Source organism: Oncorhynchus clarkii, chromosome 7 (assembly GCF_045791955.1).
Source record: "Oncorhynchus clarkii lewisi isolate Uvic-CL-2024 chromosome 7, UVic_Ocla_1.0, whole genome shotgun sequence".
NCBI classification, from domain to species: domain Eukaryota; kingdom Metazoa; phylum Chordata; class Actinopteri; order Salmoniformes; family Salmonidae; genus Oncorhynchus; species Oncorhynchus clarkii.
In genome coordinates, this window is record NC_092153.1 from 56,261,700 (window position 1) to 56,288,429 (window position 26,730).

The 26,730-nt window shown below is 42.3% G+C and overlaps 2 protein-coding genes across 4 annotated transcripts; both read right to left on the minus strand.

Annotated features, from left to right (window-relative positions):
* Positions 1–2,036: 2,036 nt before the first annotated feature.
* Positions 2,037–5,119, minus strand: LOC139413501 (cyclin-dependent kinase inhibitor 1-like). Of its 2 annotated transcripts, none has more exons than XM_071160970.1 (2): positions 5,038–5,119; positions 2,037–3,315 (listed from the first exon to the last, which is right to left on the minus strand). In XM_071160970.1, the coding sequence occupies exons 1-2, from the start codon at positions 5,038–5,040 to the stop codon at positions 2,845–2,847; spliced, it is 474 nt and encodes a 157-aa protein (XP_071017071.1). In that variant the 5' UTR covers positions 5,041–5,119; the 3' UTR covers positions 2,037–2,844. The 2 variants fall into 2 exon arrangements, with proteins under 2 accessions (XP_071017071.1, XP_071017072.1); XM_071160971.1 differs by lacking the exon at positions 5,038–5,119 and adding an exon at positions 3,757–3,877.
* An 11,581-nt stretch (positions 5,120–16,700) lies between these two features.
* On the minus strand, positions 16,701–22,033 carry LOC139413502 (serine/arginine-rich splicing factor 3). 2 transcript variants are annotated; one of them, XM_071160973.1, is made up of 7 exons: positions 21,860–22,033; positions 20,962–21,026; positions 20,504–20,714; positions 19,913–20,053; positions 18,040–18,078; positions 17,691–17,777; positions 16,701–17,500 (listed from the first exon to the last, which is right to left on the minus strand). In XM_071160973.1, the coding sequence occupies exons 2-7, from the start codon at positions 20,966–20,968 to the stop codon at positions 17,473–17,475; spliced, it is 513 nt and encodes a 170-aa protein (XP_071017074.1). In that variant the 5' UTR covers positions 20,969–21,026; positions 21,860–22,033; the 3' UTR covers positions 16,701–17,472. The 2 variants fall into 2 exon arrangements, with proteins under 2 accessions (XP_071017074.1, XP_071017075.1); XM_071160974.1 differs by lacking the exon at positions 20,962–21,026 and having other exon boundaries at positions 21,860–21,977.
* Positions 22,034–26,730: the final 4,697 nt, after the last annotated feature.

Sequence of the window (26,730 nt, forward strand, 5' to 3'; positions counted from 1 at the left end):
GATTTGGATACAAAAAGATTTCCCAAGCTTTAAACATCCCAAGGAGCACTGTGCAAGCGATAATATTGACATGGAAGGAGTATCAGACCACTGCAAATCTACCAAGACCTGGCCGTCCCTCTAAACTTTCAGCTCATACAAGGAGAAGACTGATCAGAGATGCAGCCAAGAGGCCCATGATCACTCTGGATGAACTGCAGAGATCTACAGCTGAGGTGGGAGACTCTGTCCATAGGACAACAATCAGTCGTATATTGCACAAATCTGGCCTTTATGGAAGAGTGGCAAGAAGTAAGACATTTCTTAAAGATATCCATAAAAAGTGTTGTTTAAAGTTTGCCACAAGCCACCTGGGAGACACACCAAACATGTGGAAGAAGGTGCTCTGGTCAGATGAAACCAAAATTGAACTTTTTGGCAACAATGCAAAACGTTATGTTTGGCGTAAAAGCAACACAGCTGAACACACCATCCCCAGAGTCAAACATGGTGGTGGCAGCATCATGGTTTGGGCCTGCTTTTCTTCAGCAGGGACAGGGAAGATGGTTAAAATTGATGGGAAGATGGATGGAGCCAAATACAGGACCATTCTGGAAGAACCTGATGGAGTCTGCAAAAGACCTGAGACTGGGACGGATATTTGTCTTCCAACAAGACAATGATCCAAAACATAAAGCAAAATCTACAATGGAATGGTTCAAAAATAAACATATCCAGGTGTTAGAATGGCCAAGTCAAAGTCCAGACCTGAATCCAATCGAGAATCTGTGGAAAGAACTGAAAACTGCTGTTCACAAATGCTCTCCATCCAACCTCACTGAGCTCGAGCTGTTTTGCAAGGAGGAATGGGAAAAAATTTCAGTCTCTCGATGTGCAAAACTGATAGAGACATACCCCAAGCGACTTACAGGTGTAATCTCAGCAAAAGGTGGCGCTACAAAGTATTAACTTAAGGGGGCTGAATAATTTTGCACGCCCAATTTTTCAGTTTTTGATTTGTTAAAAAAGTTTGAAATATCCAATAAATGTCGTTCCACTTCATGATTGTGTCCCACTTGTTGTTGATTCTTCACAAAAAAATACAGTTTTATATCTTTATGTTTGAAGCCTTAAATGTGGAAAAGGTCGCAAAGTTCAAGGGGGCCGAATACTTTCGCAAGGCACTGTAAACCCTATGTAGGACTTGTGCACCAACATCTATAAAACAAATGCATGTTTTGGTGTAATGCATGTTATTAGCAGAATATCAGGGTCTGTGAAGCTATTAGTTTAGTTTGGAAGAATTGTCATGACAGAGACGTGTCTAACCCCCATTCAAATGACCAATAGCAGAAGGATCAGCCATCATAACATAAAATAACCGTGGTCCGTGATGGACCTTAGTTTGAGGCAGATAAAAACACTTAATGTGTATTTTACTGCACTTACACTTGGCTGTAGCTTACTCTAAAATAGCTACGTGTTTTTGAGGAATCAATTTCCCTGTTTTAGATTAAAATACCATACATGCACTTGACTAATTTGAGTCCCTTGATGCACCTGCTGTGGGCTAAATTAAAAATATTGAGCAATACTGAAAGAAAACATACATCTCTGATACTATTCAAAGGAAACTTTCATGTCTGGCCTTGTGTTCAGAAAAGCATGAAAGAGTATTGGGGAGGTACCCATCAACAAATTCCCAGGAGTATTATAGCAAAATGCCCTAGTTAGATAGAAGGTGGAGGACATTGCTGACATTTCCTATATAGGAATTTGCATTATAAGCATAACAGTCTTATTCATTACAGTACTCTTCCACTAGTTTCCTATAAGTACATGTTGAGATTTCACAAATTTACACAATATGTACAAAAATACATACTTTGGGCAGGAAGTGCTTGCAAAAGACAGACAATAACATGATTCTGGCGCTCTTCACAAGAAATACAGCATAATGAAAAAACATGAAATAAAATAACATCAATCAATACATTTGGACATATGAACCAGAAATACTTTGTAAAAAGCTATTGTGTTGTTGGGGTCATTCCTCTCAATGTGACAGTATATTGTAGTAGATTCAACCTCTACCATAAACAGTATGTTTTCATAATTTCAAGATGTCATCAAGACAAGAGGGGTTAAGGGTAGACCCAGAGGCAGGGCTTTGATTGGTCCATTTCAGTGCTGTGGAATGTCATACAGGAACTTACCTGTCCAGACAGTGAGCTCTTATAGCAAAAGTCCCCTTTACAACAAAAGGTCATAGGGTTTTAGAGGATGTCCTTACATGACTCACAAATGAACATGGATGCATCATTTGTACCGCTTGAATGTCCCTCCCTTACCACAGGAAGAACACAAGCCCCCTTACATTGAAATCATTAGTACATCGGTTAACCATACATGGATCTCATGTATTTATTTTTACAGTATGCATTGGTAATGGATGCAATAAAAGAGGTTGTTTAATTTCCCCCTGCATTTGTCTAGAGTATTGGTTATGTATTCCTCCAGGTAAGTATCCACTCTGTGTCCAGTGTCTGTGCAGTGTGTGGGTTCCTGCGAGAAGTAGTGTTTGCTGTGGTTCTGTCCCGAATGTTGGCTCCCTGGCAGCTGTGACTGTGTGCCCTGAAATCACTGGCCTGACTTACACTGCGTACCCACCACTCTCTTCTTGGCTTGGTAGAAATCTGCAGAGACAGAAACCAATAGAGGCCTTGTCAGCATTGGACTTCGTATTCAAAACGGAATTTTAAAGTAAACCAGCAGTTCAACCCTACCAACTTATAACCCATCCCCAAAAACCAACCCCTACATCCACACACGAGACAAATGCTCCTGCCTGTGAGGTTGGTCTGTTTAGTCTTCGGTCTGTTTCGTGGTCAGTCTGTGTTCATTGTGGTTGGTGTTCTCCTTCTTGTCTGGTGTTTTCTCCAGATTCTGGTGGTTGGCTACGCACTTCTCAGGGGTGCAAGGGATATTCTCCTTGCCACGGTGCAAAGGCCCTGCCCTGACCCTCCCTGTGATGGCCACCAGGCCTCCCTCCATCTGTGCCTCCCCCTGACCCAAAAGGCAGGGTTGGTAGAGGAGAGGCAGCTTGGTGCTTAGAACCCCCTCCCACTGGAAGTCTCCCCCAGCCAGAGGCTTCTCTGACAGGAAGTCAAAGCCCCAGCGGTGGCAGGCGTCCTCCAGGTCTCTGCGCAAGGCATTCTGGTACTCCTGCTGCAGCTGCTCATGGTCCACTGGGCCAAACAGGTTCCGTCTGGCAGGACCTTTCCCCAGGGAGCTCAGAATCCACTTAGAACTGGCCATGGTTGTTCTGGTTCTACACTGCAGGGGACAAAGGGAGAGAACAGCATGGTTATTTAAGTATACGGATATCTACTTTTTATTTTAATTTTTTACCTTTATTTAACTAGGCAAGTCAGTTAAGAACAAATTCTTATTTTCAATGACAGCCTAGGAACAGTGGGTTAACTGCCTGTTCAGGGGCAGAACAACAGCTTTGTACCTTGTCAGCTCGGGGGTTTGAACTTGCAACCTTTTGGTTACTAGTCCAATACTCTAACCACTAGGCACAGCAAGAGCAAACAGTAATGTCATCAATAAGATCATGAAAAAAGATCTCATGTCAAACCTGATCTACACTACATGACCATTATTTACACTACATTTACACTACATGGCCATTATTTACACTACATTTACACTACATGGCCATTATTTACACTACATTTACACTACAAGGCCAAAAGCTCGTCCAACATCTACCCTTCTTTGCTGCTATAACAGCCTCAACTCTTCTGGGAAGGCTTTCCACAAGATGTTGGAGCACTGCTGCAGGGACTTGCTTCCATTCAGCCACAAGAGCATTAGTGAGGTCGGGCACTGCAGTCAGTGTTCCAATTCATCACAAAGGTGTTCGATGAGGTTGAGGTTGGGGCTCTGTGCTTCAGCACTCGGTGGTCCCGTTCTGTGAGCTTGCTGCTGAGCCTTGTTGCTCCCACCTTTCCGTTTCCACCTCACAATAGCACTACTAGTGTAACAGCCCGGGCGCGAACCAGGGACCCTCTGCAAACATCAACAACTGACACCCACGAAGCATCGTTACCCATCGCTCCACAAAAGCCGCGACCCCTGCAGAGCAGGGTCTCAGAGCAAGTGACGTCACCTATTTAGCGCGAACACCGCTAACTAGCTAGCCAATTCACATCCGTTGTTGACCTCCTCCTTTTCCTTACCCATCGCTCCACAAAAGCCGCGGCCCCTGCAGAGCAAGGGGAAAAAACTAATACTTCAAGGTCTCAGAGCAAGTGACGTCACCGATTGAAACGCTATTTAGCGCGAACACCGCTAACTAGCTAGCCATTTCACATCCGTTACACTTGCAGGGCAGAAATTTTACAAACTGACTTGTTGGAAAGGTGGCATCCTATGACGATGCCACGTTGAAAGTCAGGGAGCCCCTACAGTAAGGCCATTCCACTGCCAATGTTTGTCTATGGAGATTGCATGGCTGTGTGCTCGATTTTATACACCTGTCAGAAACGGGTGTGGCTAAAATAGCCGAATCCACTCATTTGAAGGGGTGTACATATACTTTTGTAAATATAGTGTACATTGTTTGAGTTGACAGTTTGTTGAAATATCCTTAGTATGTGCCACAAGTCCATTTCTTGTGTCTTCTACTCTATAGAATAGCAAATCTAAAAGTGCTTAAGTTAGATTTTGTTTTAATGTTTCACTTCAATCAGATGCCTCTGAACTTGTGAACAAAGGTAAATATGATAGATTATTGCTATGTAAGACCAAGACTGTTTCTCTCAGATTTAAACATCAACAACTAAGGTAGCAACCCAATTAAATTATCTTAAATCGGCCTATCATATCACCAACAATCAAACTGAAACAAATGTTAGTAAATGGCATCAATAAATCAGATATTCCAATAACAACCAAATATCACACCATAATCACTGAAACACTACTAGCTAATGCAACAAGATGTAAGAAGTTGTATAGCTAGCCTTCCCCAACCAATAAAGAACTTACCATTTATGCACAAGTAAATCTCTCTCAAAATCCCAACTGTACACTTCATCAGTGTAAAGGAGGAACTGGACTGTGTGTTCAGGATGCTGCAGTTCTATTTAACTGCTTGCCATCAGACTATGATTCATAAAGCCCTCCTACTGTCCTGATCTAGTACAGTACATGCCTGGGCAAACCTCTACAGCGACATGTAAAGACAAGTCCTGGACGTCAACTCTTGTGGCTGTAGTACTACATATAATCACTAGGTGCCAGTGTTAACCCATAACTTTCGTTTTTGACAAACAAAATACAGAGATCCACAAGCACTTTTTGATTGTGCAAAATGCACATTCCACAGTTGTAAATGTTTCTGAACATTTGCTCACACATCGTTCTATATTTGTTAAAATGTTCGCTTTATTTGTGAGCTATATTGAATACATATACAGATCAAGGTTTAATTGGTGAAATATTTTTACACATTTACAGATCCTATTTTATTTACTAAATATATTCATAGATCATAGTTTCATTTGTGAATCATGTTGAATATACGCACAGATAATGATAGACATTTACAGATTAAATATAAAAATTAAAAATAAATCTCACTCCAAACTAGCTTTGTGAAAACTTGTCTGATGTCAGGCAACAATACAAACAGAGTTAACTACTGTAAATGAATAGAGGCTGAAATTGGGTAAATCTATGTCACGTGTCAAACTCATTCCACAGAGGGCCGAGCGTCTTCGGGTTGTCGCTCCTCCCCTGTACTTGACTGATGAATTACGGTCACTAATTAATAAGGAACTCCCCTCTCCTGGTTGTCTAGGTCGAAAGATCATCGGTTGAGAAGATGGTTGGAAACTGAGGTTTGTTTGTTTGAAACTGCTAGTGAGTCGGGTGAAGCTAATAATACAGAAAGTGAGAATACTGGGTTACAGTGGCGAAGAAAAAGGGAAACAAGAGAAGTAAAGCAGTATTGGAAAATAGGAAACCACGAGAGGGTTTGGGGTTTTGGGATCAATACTTACTTAGGAAATCCGTTTAACGTCTCCAGGAAAATGTGGAATGTGTTGGAGGAAAGTGTGGAGTCGGTGAGTCACAAGAAGTGATCTTAGATTGTTTGTGTCTGCGGAGGAGAAGAAGCGTGTTTTAAGACTCAAAGATATTGTTGTGGAATGCTTCCTGTGTGGATTTTCGTAGCAGGGTGCTATCTAGGGGGTGATTTATAGGGTGGCGCAAGAAATAAAGGCAGAGAATATAACTGAAGACATCGATGGAGTGGTTGGTGCAAATCGACTGACGTGTATGGAGAAAATAAATTCAATTCATCCATGCTACTGTTCTTTGAGTCTCCCTTCTCATACGAAGTTAGGATTCATGAGATACCCTGTAAGAGCTTTTGTGCACAAACCCCTTCAGTGTCATAAATGTAAAATATTTGGTAATGTGTCAAGTGTGTGCAGAAGGGAAGAGTATCTTATGCCAGATAAATGCTGCAACTGTGGAGGTGAACATGCACCTGCATTTCTGGAGTGCCCTGTTAGGGTGGATGAGAATGAGGTGGCAAGGGTAAGGAGTGTCCAGTGCGTCTCCCATTTGGAGGCGGTGAGAAAATTGGAAGCTATGGAAGGAACGAGTAGCGGGGAAGAAACAACGGCAGTAGAGCCACCAAGACCAGTGAAGGTTTCTCATCAACCAAGGGATAGAGAAATGCTGCATGTTAAAAAGGTGGACTTTGTATTATTTATTGCAATGGTCATAAACTACAGCACAAGCGGAGAACAAGTCTAATCAAACTGGTATTGTGAATGCTGCTGAATGTTTTTTGGGTCTATGTGATTTCACAGCCAAGGCCGTGCAAGAAATCCTGATGTGAATGTACCGCCATGTCAGGCCCCTGAGCCTGTGTAGGGGTGTATTTTAGAGTGGACTGGGATTGAAGAAGTGGGATGGGTTTTCTTAGTTAACATGTTTTATTTGAATATGATGTAGTTTTCCCCCCTTTTCTGCACTGTTCTTTTAGTTTCTTATTCAATATCCCGTCCAGCTGGTGGTGGTAATGCAACATTCTCGCTCTGTCGCCAACCACCGTTAACCCCATCGAAGACGAAGAGAAGATGGTTGTCGGTTTTAATTGAACGGAAAAACCAAAAACTCAAGAGACATCACAACGGGAACCTGGATGCAGCAAGGACACGTGCAGAGAGAAGTTGCACCGCATTCCTATGAGATCCAAACGGCGCATGGATCACAACTTAGAGGAAACCGAGTGGCTTCAGCCGTTTACTCAAGGGACTGAGGATCATCAGGAGGACACTACTTAAGTGTCAAATGCCTTCAGCATTGGACAAAAGTCAGAACACTGACAATGAATGCTGTTCAACTGCTTCAATAAGTGCTTCAGCAGAACCAAAAAGGACTGCCAAAGCCTCAAAGGCTAATTGAGAATTGCAACAAAACAAATAACCTGGACTGAATGTTTGTGGAAACAAAGAGCCACAATAGAGTATTGTTGGACAGAGACTGTATTTATTTGGGGAAAACAAATTAACTCAAGATGTTTGCCTCCTTAAGTGATGAATGAGTCAAGCAGACCACCATAGTCCCTGGGCCCAAGAACACCATGGTAACCTACCTAAATGACTACCGATCTGTAGCACTCACGTCTGTAGCTGGTCATGTATGGCGTGGAGAGGTTGGACCCAGGTGCAGAGAAGAGACCAGATGAGGAATTAGTGGATAAGGATGAACAATAATACTTCACTGAGAAACAGTAGAAGCAGGATCACAGTACACTAGAAAAATAACAAATACTAAGCCTCAAACTCACTCAGGAAACGAACACACAGGGTAAACAAGTCAAGCTTCTACAAAGGACCACAGAAAATGTACCTTTTTCAACAGGGACACAATCATGAACTAATAAGACACACCTGAGTCCAATAAAAGTCTCTAGGGCGGTTTCTGCCGCCAGGAGGAACCATGACATCATGGCTCATCAACACTTTCATCCCAGAAACCCTCCATCCACTCCAAAGAATGCTGTTCATTGACTACAGCTCAGCGTTCAACACCATAGTGCCCTCAAAGCTCCTCACTAAGCTAAAGCCCCTGGGACTAAACACATCCCTCAGCAACTGGATCCTGGACTTCCTTATGGGCCACCCCCAGGTAGTGAGAGTAGGTAGCAAAACATCTGCCACGCTGATCCTCAAGACTGGAGCCCCTCAGGGGTGCTCAGTCCCCTCCTGTACTCCCTGTTTACCCACAACTGTGTGACCAGGTACGACTCCTACACCATCATTAAGTTTGCAGACGACACAACAGTGGTAGGCCTGATCACCAACAGCAACGAGACAGCCTATAGGGAGGAGGTCAGAGACCTGGCCGGGTGGTTCTAGAAATACAACCTATCCCTCAACGTAACCAAGACTAAGGAGATGATTGTGGACTACAGGAAAAGGAGGACCGAGCAAACCCCATTCTCATCGACAGGGCTGTAGTGGAGCAGGTTGAGAGCTTCAAGTTCCTTGGTGTCCACATCACCAACAAACTAGAATGGTCCAAACACACCAAGACAGTCATAAATAGAGCACGACAAAGCCTATTCCCCTTCAGGAAACTAAAAAGATTTGACATGGGTCCTGAGATCCTCAAAAGGTCCTACAGCTGCAGCATCGAGAGCATGGTTGCATCACTGCCTGGTATGGTAACTGCTCGGCCTCCCACCGCAAGGCACTACAGAGGGTAGTGCAAACAGCCCAGTACATTACTGGGGCAAAGCTGCCTGCCATCCAGGACCTCTACACCAGGCGGTATCAGAGGAAGGCCCTACAAATTGTCAAAGACCACACCCACCCCAGTCTTAGACTGTTCTCTCTACTACCGCATGGCAAGTGGTACCGGAGCGCCAAGTCTAGGACCAAAAGGCTTCTCAACAGCTTTTACCCCCAAGACTCCTGAACAGGTAATTAAATGGCTACCCGGACTATTTGCACTGTGTGTGTGTGCCAACCCCTCTTTTACGCTGCTGCTACTCTCTGTTTATCATCTATGCATAGTCACTTTAACTATACATTCATGTACCAACTACCTCAATTAGCCCAACTAACCGGTGCCCCCGCACATTGGCTACCAGGACTATCTGCATTGTGTCCCGCCTCCCACCAACCCCTCTTTTACACTACTGCTATTCTCTGTTTATCATATATGTATAGTCACTTTAACCATATCTACATGTACATACTACCTCAATCAGCCCGACTAACCGGTGTCTGTATGCAGCCTCGCTACTGTATATAGCCTCGCTACTGTATATAGCCTCGCTACTGTATATAGCCTCGCTACTGTATATAGCCTCGCTACTGTTATTCACTGTTTTGTTTTACTGTTGTTTTTATTTCCTTACTTTATCTATTGTTCACCTAATACCTATTTTTCTACTTAAAAATTGCACTGTTGGTTAGGGCCTGTAAGTAAGCATTTCACTGTAAGGTCCTACACCTGTTGTATTCGGGGGACGTGACAAATAAACTTTGATTTGATAATGATTCAACCTTTCCTTTGTTCAGTTGTATGAAATAACACATTTCAATAAGCCTATAGTCTGACGAGGCTTTTCTGAGTTACCATTATTTCAATGTACATAAAAAGTAGCATGCATAGATATTTGAAGATTTTACATACATTGAAACTGCAATCCAAACATCAGGAAAAGTTCCCTTTCTCGGTTTCAGGTTACTCTTTGAAAATAAAATGAAAGAAATTACGGTTTACTTTAAGTAAACTTTTGCTTTGAATATCAGTTTTCTAAAAACTATGTTTTACTAAATGCCTGAGGCACAACTAAAGCAACTCACTGATGTCTTCTCTTTGCTTGATACTTTCTCAAAGTGTACTGTTCTGGCAGAGTGGCGGTTAAGCAGAAGCCGACTTCCATAAACTCTGGGGGGCGTGATGAATTTTCTCTGATGCAAAGGCTGAGTTAAGCATGTGTATTTCGTCCAGTAAACATCCATGTGTACACACATTCAAACTCTCCCAAGTTTTTCCGGTATGAGTAAATTCCAGTCCAGACCAATTTCTTCACGTGGCTTAGACTTCTTGTAGGTTGGCCTGATTATTCAAGTGACATTGCAGAGAGTAGACTTCTCCCACCCACAGTTCACACAGTTGTGCCCTTTCTATTTTGGGCTACATGCCTACATTGTAATATGTCTCTGGATTATGCTATTTCTTTTACTCACATATGGTATTTAGGCCTATGTACAATACTGTAATAGTTGTTTGTATTAGTGACTTCCCTGGACCTTGAATAAAAGTCTGTGTAGGCCTATATATGTCATGAAGTGAGTTGCAGAGGCACTTGAGTCACTCTGGTGTAAAAACAAAAGAATTACAGAATACCAAACAATAGAATACCAGAAGCACATGTTCAGGGCCGCAGGTCAAAGGCCTATGTCTACTGTAGTGTATTTAAAGGGGTAATCCTTAGTTGAAACAATAACAAAGCGGGCACCCTGCTTCAGTTTTGGTATAAATGGGACTGAGTTTTTTAAATTTATGACCTTTACCTGATGCTTTTATCCAAAGCGACTTACAGCCAATGCGTGTATAAAATGCAACCACTCTGAAATGTATAGACTGTGCTATGCAACGACAAACTGACCATCCAAGATATTACATTTAGTTTTAAGAATGTTTTGTGGCTATACAGTGTTTTGGGGGTTTGACAGTTGAACTAAGCTTATGAGGTATTTATACATTATATACCCATTGATTCTTTAAGAATATAGCATTCATTTATTTGTCAAAAAATGGATGTAGCAACTACAGATGGACCCTTTTTAAGGACCCACAACTCCACATGGTGTGGATCAATCTTGTGCTGAAATTTGAGCTAGCTCCAACTGATCTACCTGTTCTCGAAGTCAGGCTTGCTTGTGTCAGCCAAAACATCAGGCTGCCACACTATCTCCATTCTATTCCACAGATCGCCCCAGCCAACCTCATTCCTGCTGGCATCCTGCCCGGTTTCTTCCCACTGCAGCCACAAATAAAAGACCCCTGACAGTTGACCTACTCTCATGAAAGAGTGTTTAATGACCAGAAACTCAGCCTCATGGGACAGTAACCCATTTGTTTAGCAATGCAGGAGGTTAACAGGGGCTCTTGGTTCCTTTGCAAGTTATGACATTTTAAACGAAGGTACACTCCCCTCCAGATAAATTTGGACAGTGAATCTGCAATCTAAATTTGCCTCTATACTCCACTATTTTGGATTTGAGATGAAATGTTTCATATGAGAAGACAGTACAGTGTCACCTTTTATTTGAGGGTATTACAGTCAGGTCCCAAATGATTGGCTCCCCTGACAAAGATAAGCAAAAAAGACTGTATAAAACAAATAATGCACATACTGAACTAAATTGTATTCTCACAAAAATGGGAAAATTATATTATTTTATACTAATACAATTGCTCAGAGATAGAGGTTTAGTCAAACAAGTAATTTAAAAAAACATCTAAAAAAGATAGGGATCAAAATGATTAATACTCCAGCAGCCTCCCCTTGCAAGGATAATGACACTGAGCCTTCCTCTAAAATGTTTTATGAGATTAGAGTACACATTGGGAGGAATCTTAGACCATTCCTCCATACAGAATCTTCCCAGGTCCTTGGTATCCTGCCTCTGCGCTTATGGATTGGCCTCTTCAATTCAAACAGATTTTCAACGAGGTCAATTCCTTTACCAGGCCATGATGCAACTGGTCAGGATGCTCTCGATGGTGCAGCAGTAGTATTTGGAGAGGACCGGGGTGACATGCTGAATTTCTTCAGCCGCCTTAGAAAGTAGAAACGCTGTTGCACCCTCTTGACAAGAGTGGTGGTGTTGTCGGTCTATGTCGGTCTATGTCCAGGATCCAGTTGCAGAGGGTGGTGTCCAGACGCAGAGCTTTCACATACACCCAGAAAGACTGGAATATACTTTGGTAATAATGGAGGGAATTCAACAGGGAACTTTGACAGTCACCACCCTTTTAAAATGTAAGTTATGTAAAGCTGTCTTGTGACATTACAATTAACTTGAACTTTTTATAGTACTTTCATGAGGACGAGGGGCTCCCGAGTGGCGCAGCGGTCTAAGGCACTGCATTGGGGAGGCAGTGTAGCCTAGTGGTTAGAGCGTTGGACTAGTAACCAAAAGGTTGCAAGTTCAAATCCCCGAGCTGACAAGTTACAAATCTGTCGTTCTGCCCCTGAACAGGCACTGTTTCTAGGCCATCATTGAAAATAAGAATTTGTTCTTAACTGACTTGCCTAGTTAAATAAAGGTTTAAAAAAATTGCAGCGCAAGAGGTGTCACTACAGTCCCTGGTTCAAATCCAGGCTGTATCACATCTGGCCGTGATTGGTAGTCCCATAGGGAAGTGCACAATTGGCCCAGCGTGGTCTGGGTTTTGCCGGGGTAGGCCATCATTGTAACTTACCTAGTTAAATAAAAATAATTTTCAATCACTAATTTACGAATTGGCCAACCTCCCCTCTTATCCACCAGTTGTAGTCAATTATAGGATTTTGTTTACTATTCTAGAATTGTGATGTCCAGGTTTGACTTCTTAAAACCATTGTCATTGGTACATTTACACCTATGATATGCCATACATTTTATAAATGTAACACATACTTATCCAAAGTAGCTTACCCTATTATGAGCTGAGGGCATTCAGATGGAGGATATTCATATGATCATAGGAGATGAGTTTAAGTTTATGAATATGAAGCCGAAGACAAAGCTATTTTGACAGTAAAATTTGTTTTGTGATATTATTGAAACTAAATTGTCATTCAGTCACAGACTGAAGGGATATTAGATGTGGATCATAGCACCTAATGTATAACTGACCTCGTCTCCCCTTTTTGGAACCTAATGGCAGAACTAACTTACAGTAGCGGTGCGTGAGTAAAATCCCTGGGGAAGCCAGAAAAAATCTACATATTACAACTTATGTGTTGTGATAATTGCATTGTTTGCTCTATAACCTGTTAGTTCATATAACTTGACACCGTGATATATATACAGTGCCTTGCGAAAGTATTCGGCCCCCTTGAACTTTCCGACCTTTTGCCACATTTCAGGCTTCAAACATAAAGATATAAAACTGTATTTTTTTGTGAAGAATCAACAACAAGTGGGACACAATCATGAAGTGGAACGACATTTATTGGATATTTCAAACTTTTTTAACAAATCAAAAACTAAAAAATTGGGCGTGCAAAATTATTCAGCCCCTTTACTTTCAGTGCAGCAAACTCTCTCCAGAAGTTCAGTGAGGATCTCTGAATGATCCAATGTTGACCTAAATGACTAATGATGATAAATACAATCCACCTGTGTGTAATCAAGTCTCCGTATAAATGCACCTGCACTGTGATAGTCTCAGAGGTCCGTTAAAAGCGCAGAGAGCATCATGAAGAACAAGGAACACACCAGGCAGGTCCGAGATACTGTTGTGAAGAAGTTTAAAGCCGGATTTGGATACAAAAAGATTTCCCAAGCTTTAAACATCCCAAGGAGCACTGTGCAAGCGATTATTGAAATGGAAGGAGTATCAGACCACTGCAAATCTACCAAGACCTGGCCGTCCCTCTAAACTTTCAGCTCATACAAGGAGAAGACTGATCAGAGATGCAGCCAAGAGGCCCATGATCACTCTGGATGAACTGCAGAGATCTACAGCTGAGGTGGGAGACTCTGTCCATAGGACAACAATCAGTCATATATTGCACAAATCTGGCCTTTATGGAAGAGTGGCAAGAAGAAAGCCATTTCTTAAAGATATCCATAAAAAGTTTGCCACAAGCCACCTGGGAGACGCACCAAACATGTGGAAGAAGGTGCTCTGGTCAGATGAAACCAAAATTGAACTTTTTGGCAACAATGCAAAACGTTATGTTTGGCGTAAAAGCAACACAGCTCATCACACTGAACATACCATCCCCACTGTCAAACATGGTGGTGGCAGCATCATGGCTTGGGCCTGCTTTTCTTCAGCAGGGCCAGGGAGGATGGTTAAAATTGATGGGAAGATGGATGGAGCCAAATACAGGACCATTCTGGAAGAAAACCTGATGGAGTCTGCAAAAGACCTGAGACTGGGACGGAGATTTGTCTTCCAACAAGACAATGATCCAAAACATAAAGCAACATCTACAATGGAATGGTTCAAAAATAAACATATCCAGGTGTTAGAATGGCCAAGTCAAAGTCCAGACCTGAATCCAATCGAGAATCTGTGGAAAGAACTGAAAACTGCTGTTCACAAATGCTCTCCATCCAACCTCACTGAGCTCGAGCTGTTTTGCAAGGAGGAATGGGAAAAAATGTCAGTCTCTCGATGTGCAAAACTGATAGAGACATACCCCAAGCGACTTACAGCTGTAATCGCAGCAAAAGGTGGCGCTACAAAGTATTAATTTAAGGGGGCTGAATAATTTTGCACGCCCAATCTTTCAGTTTTTGATTTGTTAAAAAAGTTTGAAATATCCAATAAATGTCGTTCCACTTCATGATTGTGTCCCACTTGTTGTTGATTCTTCACAAAAAAATACAGTTTTATATCTTTATGTTTGAAGCCTGAAATGTGGCAAAAGGTCGCAAAGTTCAAGGGGGCCGAATACTTTCGCAAGGCACTGTACGCCTAAGGTCGAGACAATAAGATGTAGTGGCAGGATAAATTCCACCACACCTTTGTTTCATTACTAAACTGGAGAACAACCTCTGTCCGGTGAAGTCCAAAAAGCATATTGCAAGTTGCAAAGAAAACAGGAGCTGCCTCCACTATTCCAGCACCATTTCAACATCGACTAAAAGATACCAAAAACAATCAACGTAAGGTAAATATGTGGCTGTCTGTGGTTCTGATTTGTGTGTGTGTGTGCGTGCAAGTATAAAAAAACATATTGACTCACCCTACTTGTGGAGAGACGCCAATGCCATCCCCCTTTCTTTCATGATGACGAAGCAGTCTATGGCTGTCATACAGTACAATCTTTTATTTTAATCTGGCTAAAATTATTGCTTGCTAGCCTAACTTCCTTTTATATAGGCAACGTTAGCTAGTTAACATTATTCTTCTACATCTAGCTACATGTTGAACTTCCATCCTCTTGAGTCCAATGTATAAATGTATGGTTGGATCAGAATCGCCGTTATAATCATTGGCCAGTACAGAGAATAAAGTAAAACCACAAGTCCAAATCCCTATCTCCATCCATGGCTAATTTAGGAAAGGGACCATTTTAGCTAGCTAGCCAGCCACAAGAGGGCAACAGCACAATGAAATGCAACAATTCAAGTTGTTTATGTCAATTATGTATTTCTCTTGAGGTAATAGAAATGAAGCCAAATCCAAACAAGCTTTTTTTGGTGCTCCAGGACCATTCACAGTTCAGCTCACTCAGTTTAGCTCAACGCTCATTGAGGCCAATTGCTCGCTGGCTTCCCTTGCATTCAATGCTATGGGAGGCAACAATGTCATACTCTTTATGACCAGACAGAATCAGATAGATGGCCTACAAATACAAAGGGGCGCTGTTTCGCTCACTTGGATGCTTTCTTCGGTGAGATACATTCAGCCTCTTACGAATTGAAGGACAATGATACTGAACAAAAATATAAACACAACATGCAACAATTACAAAAACTTTTCTGTTACAGTTCATATAAGGAAATCAGTCAATTTAAATAAAGTAGGCCTTAATCTATCGATTTCACATGGGTAGGGGCGGCCATGGGTTGGTCTTGGAGGGCATAGGCCCACCCACTTGGGAGCCAGGCCCAGCCAATCACAGTGCCAATTGTTTGTAATCAATGGTTGTGCAAACATACTGAACAAAAATATCAACTTAACATGCAACAATTTATTGATTTTACTGACAGTTCATATGAAGAAATCAGTCAATTTAAATTAATGAATTAGGCCTTAATATATGGATTTCACATGACTGGGCAGGGTGCAGACATGGGTGGGCCTAGACCCACCCATTTGGGAGCCTGGCCTAGCCAATCAGAATGAGTTTTCCCCCACAAAAGGGCTTCAATACAGACAGAAATACTCCTCAGCAGCATTCCCACTCCAAAATGACATTGGAGGCAGCTTATGGTAAAGGAATGAACATTCAATTATCTGGCAACAGCTCTGATGGACATTCCTGCAGTCAGCATGCCAATTGCACACTCCCTCAAAACTTCACATCCGTGGCAGTAACAAAACTGCACATTGTAGTGGCATTTTGTCCCCAGCACCAGGTGCATCTGTGTAATGATCATGCCATTTAATCAGCTACGTCTTGTGGTGAATCTGAAAACAAACAAAACAGTATCGAGTGCGCCAATTTGAAGAATAAAGAGCAAACTTTTGTTCTGACCTATTAAAAGTGTTTGCTCAAATCAAAGCAATACATTTTCTAACCTCTTGTTGGAAATCCGCTGTGTGCCTCAATACCAAAGAAAACATATGCATTGTTTGTCATCATGAAGCCCAGCACTTCCCTGTTGATTTGTGATGAGGCATAGTTGGATCGTTTCTAGTTCCATATCGATGAATCTACATCCAATGGTCTGTAGACAGTTTAATATTTGATATCTCCCCACAAAATGGTAACAGAAGACTTTTCTACAACCAGTTTTTAATTCAGAGAACATTACAAATAGTACAAAGGAAAAGAAAATGGAATATTGTAGAGCCAAAATTGAGATAATTGTATTCAGTACTTTGCATCTTTTTTTTCTCAAATCGATTCCAATATCCCGAATAAGGGTGCCATTATTCCCATTGACAAATATTTACCAACAGGAACTGGAAGAACAGCGAAAATCCTATTGATCAACTAGACAACAAGATACATATATTAATCAACATAGAATAGATGACCATAGCCTTTTACCACCTCCAGACAAATCTCGTTGACATGGAAACATGACGTGAGCACTAGACTATTTAAAACAGGGCCTTTCCTTGACCTGGTACTTTTAGACATACAGAGACCCAAACACTCAAGTCATGCCGAAATCTTGTACACAAATCTCACAAGTCTGTTTTGGACGATACGGACTTTATATGTACCTACTTGCATTTTTATTGTCAATTTTGGCACTGGAATAAATGTTTGACTAACATCGATGTCTTATATGCTATTTTTAATGAGAAGTTGGTTCTCGAGTTCAGCCCTTTCAGTAACGTATTACACCTGCATACCCACTTATTTACAAAATACAGAGGAAATAGATACCTTGAAAGTCACAAAGAAGCAAATACTAAACATTTGATTGTTAAAAATAAAAATAATGACAAATGACCAGAGGTCATTTAAAGTCCATCACATGAAACAACTCGCTAGAGGGATGGCTGTATTTGTTCATCCATCGATTGCCGTGAATCTTCTTACTTTCTCTCAGTAGATCTGGAGCGGCTGTGAGAAGGGGAAAAACAGTTAAGCAAGAACGTTAATTAAAACTTTACCCGGAGCATTCATGCACTCTCAGAACAATGTTACAGCCATGGTCTGTTAAAGAGTTACATACTAACACAAGAGGTTTCATTGTTATATTAAGACGAGATATAAGATCCTTGCTCTGTCTCATAAAATCTCCCCTGCTTACCTCCTTGATCGAGAGAATGATCTTGAGGGTTTATGGTTTCTGTCCCGGGACAGAGATCTCTCCCTCTTCCTGTCTCTGGAGAGAGACCTGCATACAGAAGGAACCACAGAATTAACCAAAGCAACCTGCATCTTACTGAGGCCTCTGTTGACAAGAGGATGTCATCATTGGCAAGTTTGTCAGTTACCCTCTGGAAAGCTGTGTTATAAAATATATATATATATATAATTATTTTTTTGATTCAAAATTGAGTCCTTAAGTCCATGCTTCCATGACCAATAATCTGTTTTGATCTCAGTTGCCCACAGTATAGCTGTTCAATTTTACAATAACGCTTTTGTCAACATACCTGCTTCGGCTGCGGCTGAAGCTCCTCCTTCGTGGAGATCTGGTGGTGGTGGGGGTGACAGGGTGTCAAAAGCAGAGCACAATACATTGGTGACCCATTGATACCAAACCCATCCGACCCACAAATTACCTGTACTCCCTTGAAGTAAACCCTACGGCTCCCACTGAAAACTGACCCTCAGTGGGCACAAAGTTATAGGCTACACCCCTCCTAAGGGATGAGAATGGGTGACCTCTGATAAGGCATTTGTAATCTGAAATTCAGTCATCACCTCCCCTAAAAGGTCATGGTTAGTTAATACTGCCAGCTGAGAGAATGACAAAAAGGTGCATTTATACCAAATGGAAAGGGGTAAGAAAATAAAGGGCTGTAACATAACTAATGGTAAAACATTGGGTTTTAACATTGGCCTCTTAAAGCTGCAGTAAAATCAAGGTTACATATTATGCACAACCACAAAGTACACACAAGATAGGGCCACTGCGACCTAAACCAGGGAGGGACCTACACTTTGGAAGGGGAAGCACTGATCAGAATAGCTCCTTCGAACATTTAGAAAGTCACAATTTAATAATTCACATCTCAAAATGTCAGGGTCCTAGACTCACTGGATGCAGAGCCATGCCCCAACAGATTACAGTAATGAGTGAGAAATACCAACGCTATTTGATTCAAATAAGGAGAACCTTTTTTTAAAAGCAGCTTTCTCTTCACTTTTAAATTTGTAATCAGCAGTGTACTGTATGAAGCAGGAAAAACTTACTAGTCTTTTGGTTTTCAACAAGCTAGAAATGACGAAGGGGAGGCAGACTGTCGGCCGGGTAGGCAGATTTGGCTGAAAAGGACTGGCCAGATGCTGCGAGGTGATTAGTTGGCTGGCGGATGGGGGCTGGCTGTGGATTTTTCCTGCTTTTATTGGTTAGCCGAAGGCTGTTGCTGGTAGGTTGTAGTAGTGTAGACATTTGGGGACGTAAAACGCTGATTGGTCGGGAATGTGAGGTGGGCCGCTGCCGATTTGGTTAAGGTTGGAGGAGGAGGCTGAGAACTGCATGCGCAGGAACCAATGGGCTGGTGCAACCTGACGACTGGCCATGCCTGGGTCATGTGACACGACACCAGCCAAGCTGATTGGTGCACGCTGGTCAGAGGTCACATGCTGCTGAAAGAGGACTAGTTGACTGACTCAGAGGGTGGTGAGAAGAGGCATGGTGATGACTCTGTAACGGGGGTTCATTTTTATTAATATAAATGGTAAATAAAAAGGCAACCTCAATTTGTAACAAAAACAACCAATCTAGCATCATTAGGCTTCCCTCCCACCCCACCGGGATCATAGATAAGTACTGCTTTGTAATACGAATCACCTACTTAAAAAGCTAGCTGCAATTTTTACACTTTGTCAAATCTTAAAATAATCTTGCACGTGCGTGCACGCACACGGTATAGAACAGTTCCAAAACACATTCAGTGCTTTAGGCAACAGTGAAAAGCTTGCAATCCAAATTTAGAGAAAATGTGGCAGCAGTAAATGCAAATGTACCTAACTTGGCATAAAAAGCAGCACACTTCATTTCACACTGTAGCACCCCCTGGATCTAAAGTTCCCTGGAACTCGTTAAATTGATCAATGATAATGAAGATGAAAACAGCACGTTTTCAGCACCACATCACAGTAACCACTGTAGACTACCATGGAAGCAAGGGTTATCAAACAGTCAGAGCTGAACTATCAACATGGTGCAGAAAAACAGGAGACGCATTTTGGAAAGACACAGGAACAAACAAAAAAAGTTTAAACAGGAAAAGGGGAAGGAAGGGATTTGTAGTCTGTTGGGCATTGCTATCATAAAGCCCTGTACGGGAGACGGGTTACCTGCGCCTGGCGGGCGGGCTACCACGACGCCCGCGATGGTCATCTCGAGGACGTCTGCTCCATGAGGGAGGAGGACCCCGGTTGCGGGTGCGTTTCTCACCATTGGACAGCTCCACTCGCACACGAGAACCACTTAGCGTCCTGTGCAGATCAATAAGGATGTTACCATGGGTATACTGTTTAAAGGTCACCAAAACATTATGGTATACATGGACTTGTTTCGCCACCTGTCGGGTAGTTAAATGGAGGCCAGTGGCAACTGAAATTAATATGTAGTCCTTCCAAATATCAGAGTAAGTGCATTGCTTGGAAACAAGGATCTCCAAGCAAACTAGGCTCTGTCATTTAGTTATCTTATAAAGTGAAAAGAACACAGAGAAAATGTGCGTTCATATAGCAAAAACAGAAATGCTACTTCAAACAGTTCTGGAATGCCTCTAATTTCTTTGGTCAAACAGTAAATCTGTAAAGTATATTGGCATGCAAGGAACAAAAACTTTAGTGATTGCCTCTCATTTCAACAGTCTTCAATTTCCCGATTCTATCATTTAGTTATTTTTTTTATACCAGAAACTTGTTCTTAGGCTTTACCTTCCATCAAGCTCCCTCACTGCGTCTGTTGCGTCCCTTGGATCTTCAAATTCCACAAAAGCAAAGCCTGGGGGGTTCCTTGCTACCCAGACACTGCGAAGTGGCCCATAATAGCCAAAGGACCTCTCCAGCTCTGTCTTGTTGCCATTATTTCCCAGGTTTCCCACATAGACCTTGCAGTCAAGAGGGCAATCTCGGTGCATGGCTGGATCTGTAAAAAATATTAAGCAAAATGAATACAATTCATCAGGTTCTACTCACTCTTTGGTATTAGAGTTGATGGTTCACAGTATCTGACTAGTTTTGCATATATATATATATATATATATATAAACCAGAAAAGCTACATCAAGCAGTTCTGGAACACACACACAACTCTAATTATTTGAAATTCTTGTGTCAAACAGTCAATCTGTCAAGTGTACTGGCATGCAAGGAACAAAAACTTTTGTAATTACCTGCCATTTCAACAGGTCTCAATTTTCAAAACAAAAATTGATACTCCGCAAACGTGAATGAGAAACTGAAAGAAGAATTGTCCATTTAGATTTTCACGTAGTACACATTTTCCACACAATTTATATTCAAGTAGGACTGTACTATAGTCTATGTTCATAACACGCAGATTTACAAATTTCCCTACACACACAATTTACAAAGCCACATTCAACTAGCCAGGTGTGTTTATAACACGCAATCAGATGTTTTGCGTCGTTCTGGCTGAATTTGAGGTAGGCAACAAAGTGCCAGAAATTAATACAGGGCATAAAGCAAGTGGTGTGGAAATGCATAGCACATGGAAATGCATTGCGGTAATTCTTCTAATATATAATTGCCGTGAAAGATGAACAGGTTCTGCATTACAGCTACAAAGTAATACGTTTGTTAGAACAAGCTTGTTTTCTGATCCAACGTTGGTCAAAATCGCCCACAGCCCCTTTGCATCGTTCACTAAGGTTACTAACTACCTGCCCGTATGTAGTTATGCAAAATGGCAGAAGCCCGGGCTGGGGCCTTGACGAGATAGAACCCTCACGACATTTGCTTGGCTTGCTCCCTCCTAGTTCACTTTTTTTGTTTACGTGCCATGGGCTACGTGTGAGGCCAGAGTATAGCTGCAAATTCACTTAAACATTTGTCAATACAATTACATGATGTAGTACCGTTGGTTTAACCATTTCAGTTAACTAACTGCGAAAATACTGAAAATGGAAAACGTTACTAGCTAGCTCTTCGGTGGGCTAACTAACGTTAGCTAGATAGTATAAATGAAAGAGTCAGTAAATATAAAATAAACATGAATTGGAAAATGAAATACATATCACACTTTGCATTATTTAGGTATGTGTTATTTACCGTATTGTAAAACCAACACTAATATTCGATCCGTTTGCAGTCTTCCGTCGAAACGCCTGTCTGTAGCTGCGACATGAGCTGCAAGCTATAATAAAATGGAGACCAGAAATCTTCTTCTGTGGGTTTTATATGGCGGTTGGCAACCAACTTTAAACTGCATTACCGCCGCCAACTGGACTGGAGTGTGGACCAGAGACAGTGAAGGTCGAAATCTTACCCAACATTCTCCTCTCCCTAAGGAAACGAAATACATATTTAAATACTACATCCCCTGAAGATTTCCCCAGCAGTTCACTTAGTCCTGGCTGTTCAACCTCATTGCTCCTCAAATCTAATAACAATCACTCCCTTTCCTCCCATATTTCTGGCACTGAAATCAAATCAAATCATCAAATCAAATGTTATTTGTCACATACACATGGTTAGCAGATGTTAATGCGAGTGTAGCGAAATGCTTGTGCTTCTAGTTCCGACAATGCAGTAATAACCAACAAGTAATCTAACTAACAATTCCAAAACCACTGTCTTATACACACAAGTGTAAGGGGATAAAGAATGTGTACATAAAGATATATGAATGAGTGATGGTACAGAGCGGCATAGGCAAGATACAGTAGATGGTATCAAGTACAGTATATACATATGAGATGAGTATATAAACAAAGTGGCATAGTTATAGTGGCTAGTGATACATGTATTACATAAAGATGCAGTAGATGATATAGAGTACAGTATATACATATACATATGAGATTAATAATGTAGGGTATGTAAACATTATATTAGGTAGCATTGTTTAAAGTGGCTAGTGATATATTTTACATCATTTCCCATCAATTCCCATTATTAAAGTGGCTGGAGTTGAGTCAGTGTGTTGGCAGCAGCCACTCAATGTTAGTGGTGGCTGTTTAACAGTCTGATGGCCTTGAGATAGAAGCTGTTTTTCAGTCTCTCGGTCCCAACTTTGATGTGCCTGTACTGACCTCGCCTTCTGGACGATAGCGGGGTGAACAGGCAGTGGCTCGGGTGGTTGTTGTCCTTGATGATCTTTATGGCCTTCCTGTAACATCGGGTGGTGTAGGTGTCCTGGAGGGCAGGTAGTTTAGTTTGTATAAGTTTGTGAGTGCTTTTGGTGACAAGTCGAATTTCTTCAGCCTCCTGAGGTTGAAGAGGCGCTGCTGCGCCTTCTTCACGATGCTGTCTGTGTGGGTGGACCAATTCAGTTTGTCTGTGATGTGTACGCCGAGGAACTTAAAACTTGCTACCCTCTCCACTACTGTTCCATCAATGTGGATAGGGGGGTGTTCCCTCTGCTGTTTCCTGAAGTCCACAATCATCTCCTTAGTTTTGTTGACGTTGAGTGTGAGGTTATTTTCCTGACACCACACTCCGAGGGCCCTCACCTCCTCCCTGTAGGCCGTCTCGTCGTTGTTGGTAATCAAGCCTACCACTGTTGTGTCGTCCGCAAACTTGATGATTGAGTTGGAGGCGTGCGTGGCCACGCAGTCGTGGGTGAACAGGGAGTACAGGAGAGGGCTCAGAACGCACTCTTGTGGGGCCCCAGTGTTGAGGATCAGCGGGGTGGAGATGTTGTTGCCTACCCTCACCACCTGGGGGCGGCCCGTCAGGATGTCCAGTACCTAGTTGCACAGGGCGGGGTCGAGACCCAGGGTCTCGAGCTTGATGACGAGCTTGGAGGGTACTATGGTGTTAAATGCCGAGCTGTAGTCGATGATCAGCATTCTCACATAGGTATTCCTCTTGTCCAGATGGGTTAGGGCAGTGTGCAGTGTGGTTGAGATTGCATCGTCTGTGGACCTATTTGGGCGGTAAGCAAATTGAAGTGGGTCTAGGGCACATATGTCAGAGTCAAGGCCCGCGGGCCACATCCGGCCCGCAAGAAGGTTTTTTACGGCCCCTGGGATGATCTTGATTTATTATTAGAACCGGCCCGCAGCAAGCCGGCAGCCCGCAGATCTTTTACACGCACCAATACTACATTTCCCACAATGCAAAGGTGACGCACCGAGCAGTAGGCTGCTTCATTTCAATATTTATTGGCACAGCAGTCGTCAGCATCACAGTAAAATTAACTTTCAGATACCCATCAAAAATGGCAAAACGGAAGGTGGATACTGAGAACCGGGGGTTTCAAACAAGGTGGGAGTCGGAGTATATGTTCACGAAGGTAGCTGGAAAACCTGTGTGTCTTCTGTGTGGAGAAAGTGTGGCGGTACTGAAAGAGTATAATCTGAGACGACATTATGAAACGAAACACGCGGACACACACGCGGACGCAACTGTCAAGGCCAGTTTTATTTTGGCAGAAGAGATCGCTAAATCAGCCCGGCCATTTACGGAGGGGGATTTCATCAAAAACTGCATGATTAAAGTTTGTGACGAAGTTTGCCCAGAAAAAAGGCAACTCTTTTTAAATGTGAGTCTGAGCAGAAACACCATTGCCGAGAGAGTAGACCAGTTGTCCATCAATCTAAAAGAGCAGCTTGTGAAAAAGGGAAAAGATTTTATTGCATATTCCTTGGCTGTGGATGAGAGCACCGACATTTCTGACATTGCCCAGTTGTCAATTTTCATCCACGGAGTGGACTCCAACCTAAGCGTGACAGAGGAGTTTTTGGCTTTACGTCCTATGCATGGCACAACTACGGGGCATGATTTGTATGAAGAGGTGTCAAGATGTGTAAATGAGATGGAGCTGCCTTGGGAAAAACTCGTGGGTTTGACAACCGACGGAGCACCTGCGATGTGTGGACACAGGAGCGGACTGGTGGCGAAGATACGGGAAAAGATGCAAGAGGAAAACGCGACAGGTGAGCTGACAGCTTATCATTGTATCATACACCAGGAAGCGTTGTGCGGTAAAGCCTTGAAAATGGAGCATGTAATGAGCATCATCACGCGCACAGTTAACTTTATCAGAGCCAAAGGTTTGAATCACCGCCAGTTCAAGGCATTTCTGACGGAGTTAGAAACGGAGCATGGTGATTTGCCTTATCACACAGAGGTGCGATGGCTAAGCCAGGGAAAGGTGCTTCAAAGATGTTTCGAGCTTCGTGAGGAGATTTGTCTGTTCTTGGACAGCAAAGGGAAAGACACAACACAACTCCGAGACGAAATGTTTCTGTGTGAAATGGCTTTTCTGTGTGACATTACGAGTCATCTGAATGCAATAAACTTGCAGCTGCAGGGTCGGGATCGTGTCATCTCTGATATGTACAGTACAGTGAAGGCATTTAAAACCAAACTGACTCTGTGGGAGACGCAGATGCGGAAAGAAAATTTGAGCCACTTTCCCAGCTGCCAGACCATGAAAGAGAAGCTCTCTACCAGTGCGTTCCCGAGCACACAGTTGGCTGATAAAATAGGTATGCTTGCCGCTGACTTTCGACGCCGATTTGCTGACTTTGAAGCACAAAAAAGCAGGTTGGAACTGCTCGGTAACCCATTTGCTGTTGACGTGGAAAGCTCACCACCAAACCTCCAAATGGAGTTGATTGACCTCCAATGCAATGATGCACTGAGGGCAAAATATGCAGCAGTGGGTGCTGCGGAGTTCGCCCGTTTCCTCCCCGGCACAATGCCCCAGCTGCGCATCCAGGCTGCTCAAACGTTGTCTATGTTTGGCAGCACATACCTGTGTGAACAACTGTTTTCTTTGATGAACCTGAACAAAACATCACACAGAAGTCGACTTACTGCTGAACACCTCCACTCAATTCTGAGGATTTCTTCAGCTCAGAGCCTTACCCCGAACATTGATGAACTTGTGGAAAAGATGGGACACCACCAAGTATCACCCTCAACCTCAAACAAGTGAACATTACTGTGCAATCACATATTTAGAGTTTTTACTCAGTTCAAGTTTAAAAGTTAAAATTTAATATTTGTTTTCACTGCATGTTACTTCTCCTTAAACAAAGTGTTGTTTTTGATTAATAGATTTTTGCACTTTATTTTTTTGTATTTCAATCCAATTATATTTTAAAAATATTTCAGTTGAGTGGATGATAGAAAATTGCTATTATTGTTTTTTCTTTGAAGTAAATTTAGCCCACTTTTGCTAAAATAGAAAATATAGTCTACTGATGGTGCCTTGAATACCGGTTTCTTTCATTTAATGTTCATGTTATGGGGATATTTATATAAAGGAAATTTGTCTTTTGTGTCTGTTGAAAATTAAAGATTACTGACAGAGCCATAAGAAAATATTGCTTTATTTATCTGATCATATTGTAATATATTTGTTAGGTTTTCAGTAGGTTCAATTAGGTTCACTAGACTATATGCGTCATTTAAAATTTTTTCAATGAACATTCGAACAGTCCGGCCCTCGTCTTGTAGCTGATTTTTTTATTTGGCCCTCCGTCCATTTGACTTTGACACCCCTGGTCTAGGGTGTCAGGTAGGGTGGAGGTGATATGGTCCTTGACTAGTCTCTCAAAGCACTTCATGGTGACGGAAGTGAGTGCTACGGGGCGGTAGTCATTTAGCTCAGTTACCTTAGCTTTCTTGGGAACAGGAACAATGGTGGCCCTCTTGAAGCATGTGGGAACAGCAGACTGGGATAGGGATTGATTGAATATGTCCGTAAACACACCAGCCAGCTGGTCTGCGTATGCTCTGAGGGCACGGCTGGGGATGCCGTCTGGGCCTGCAGCCTTGCGAGGGTTAACACGTTTAAACGTTTTACTCACCTCGGCGGCAGTGAAGGAGAGGCCGCATGTTTTGGTTGCAGGCCGTGTCAGTGGCACTGTATTGTCCTTAAAGCGGGCAAAAAAGTTAGTTAGTCTGCCTGGGAGCAAGACATCCTGGTCCGTGACGGGGCTGGTTTTCTTTTTTGTAATCCGTGA

Coding starts and splice junctions, on each gene's coding strand:
- LOC139413502 (XM_071160973.1), bottom strand. Junction 20,054..20,503: donor GTGAGGGAGCTTGATGGAAG/GTAAAGCCTAAG, acceptor TGATCTGCACAG/GACGCTAAGTGGTTCTCGTG. Junction 18,079..19,912: donor AGCCCGCCCGCCAGGCGCAG/GTAACCCGTCTC, acceptor CACCACCACCAG/ATCTCCACGAAGGAGGAGCT.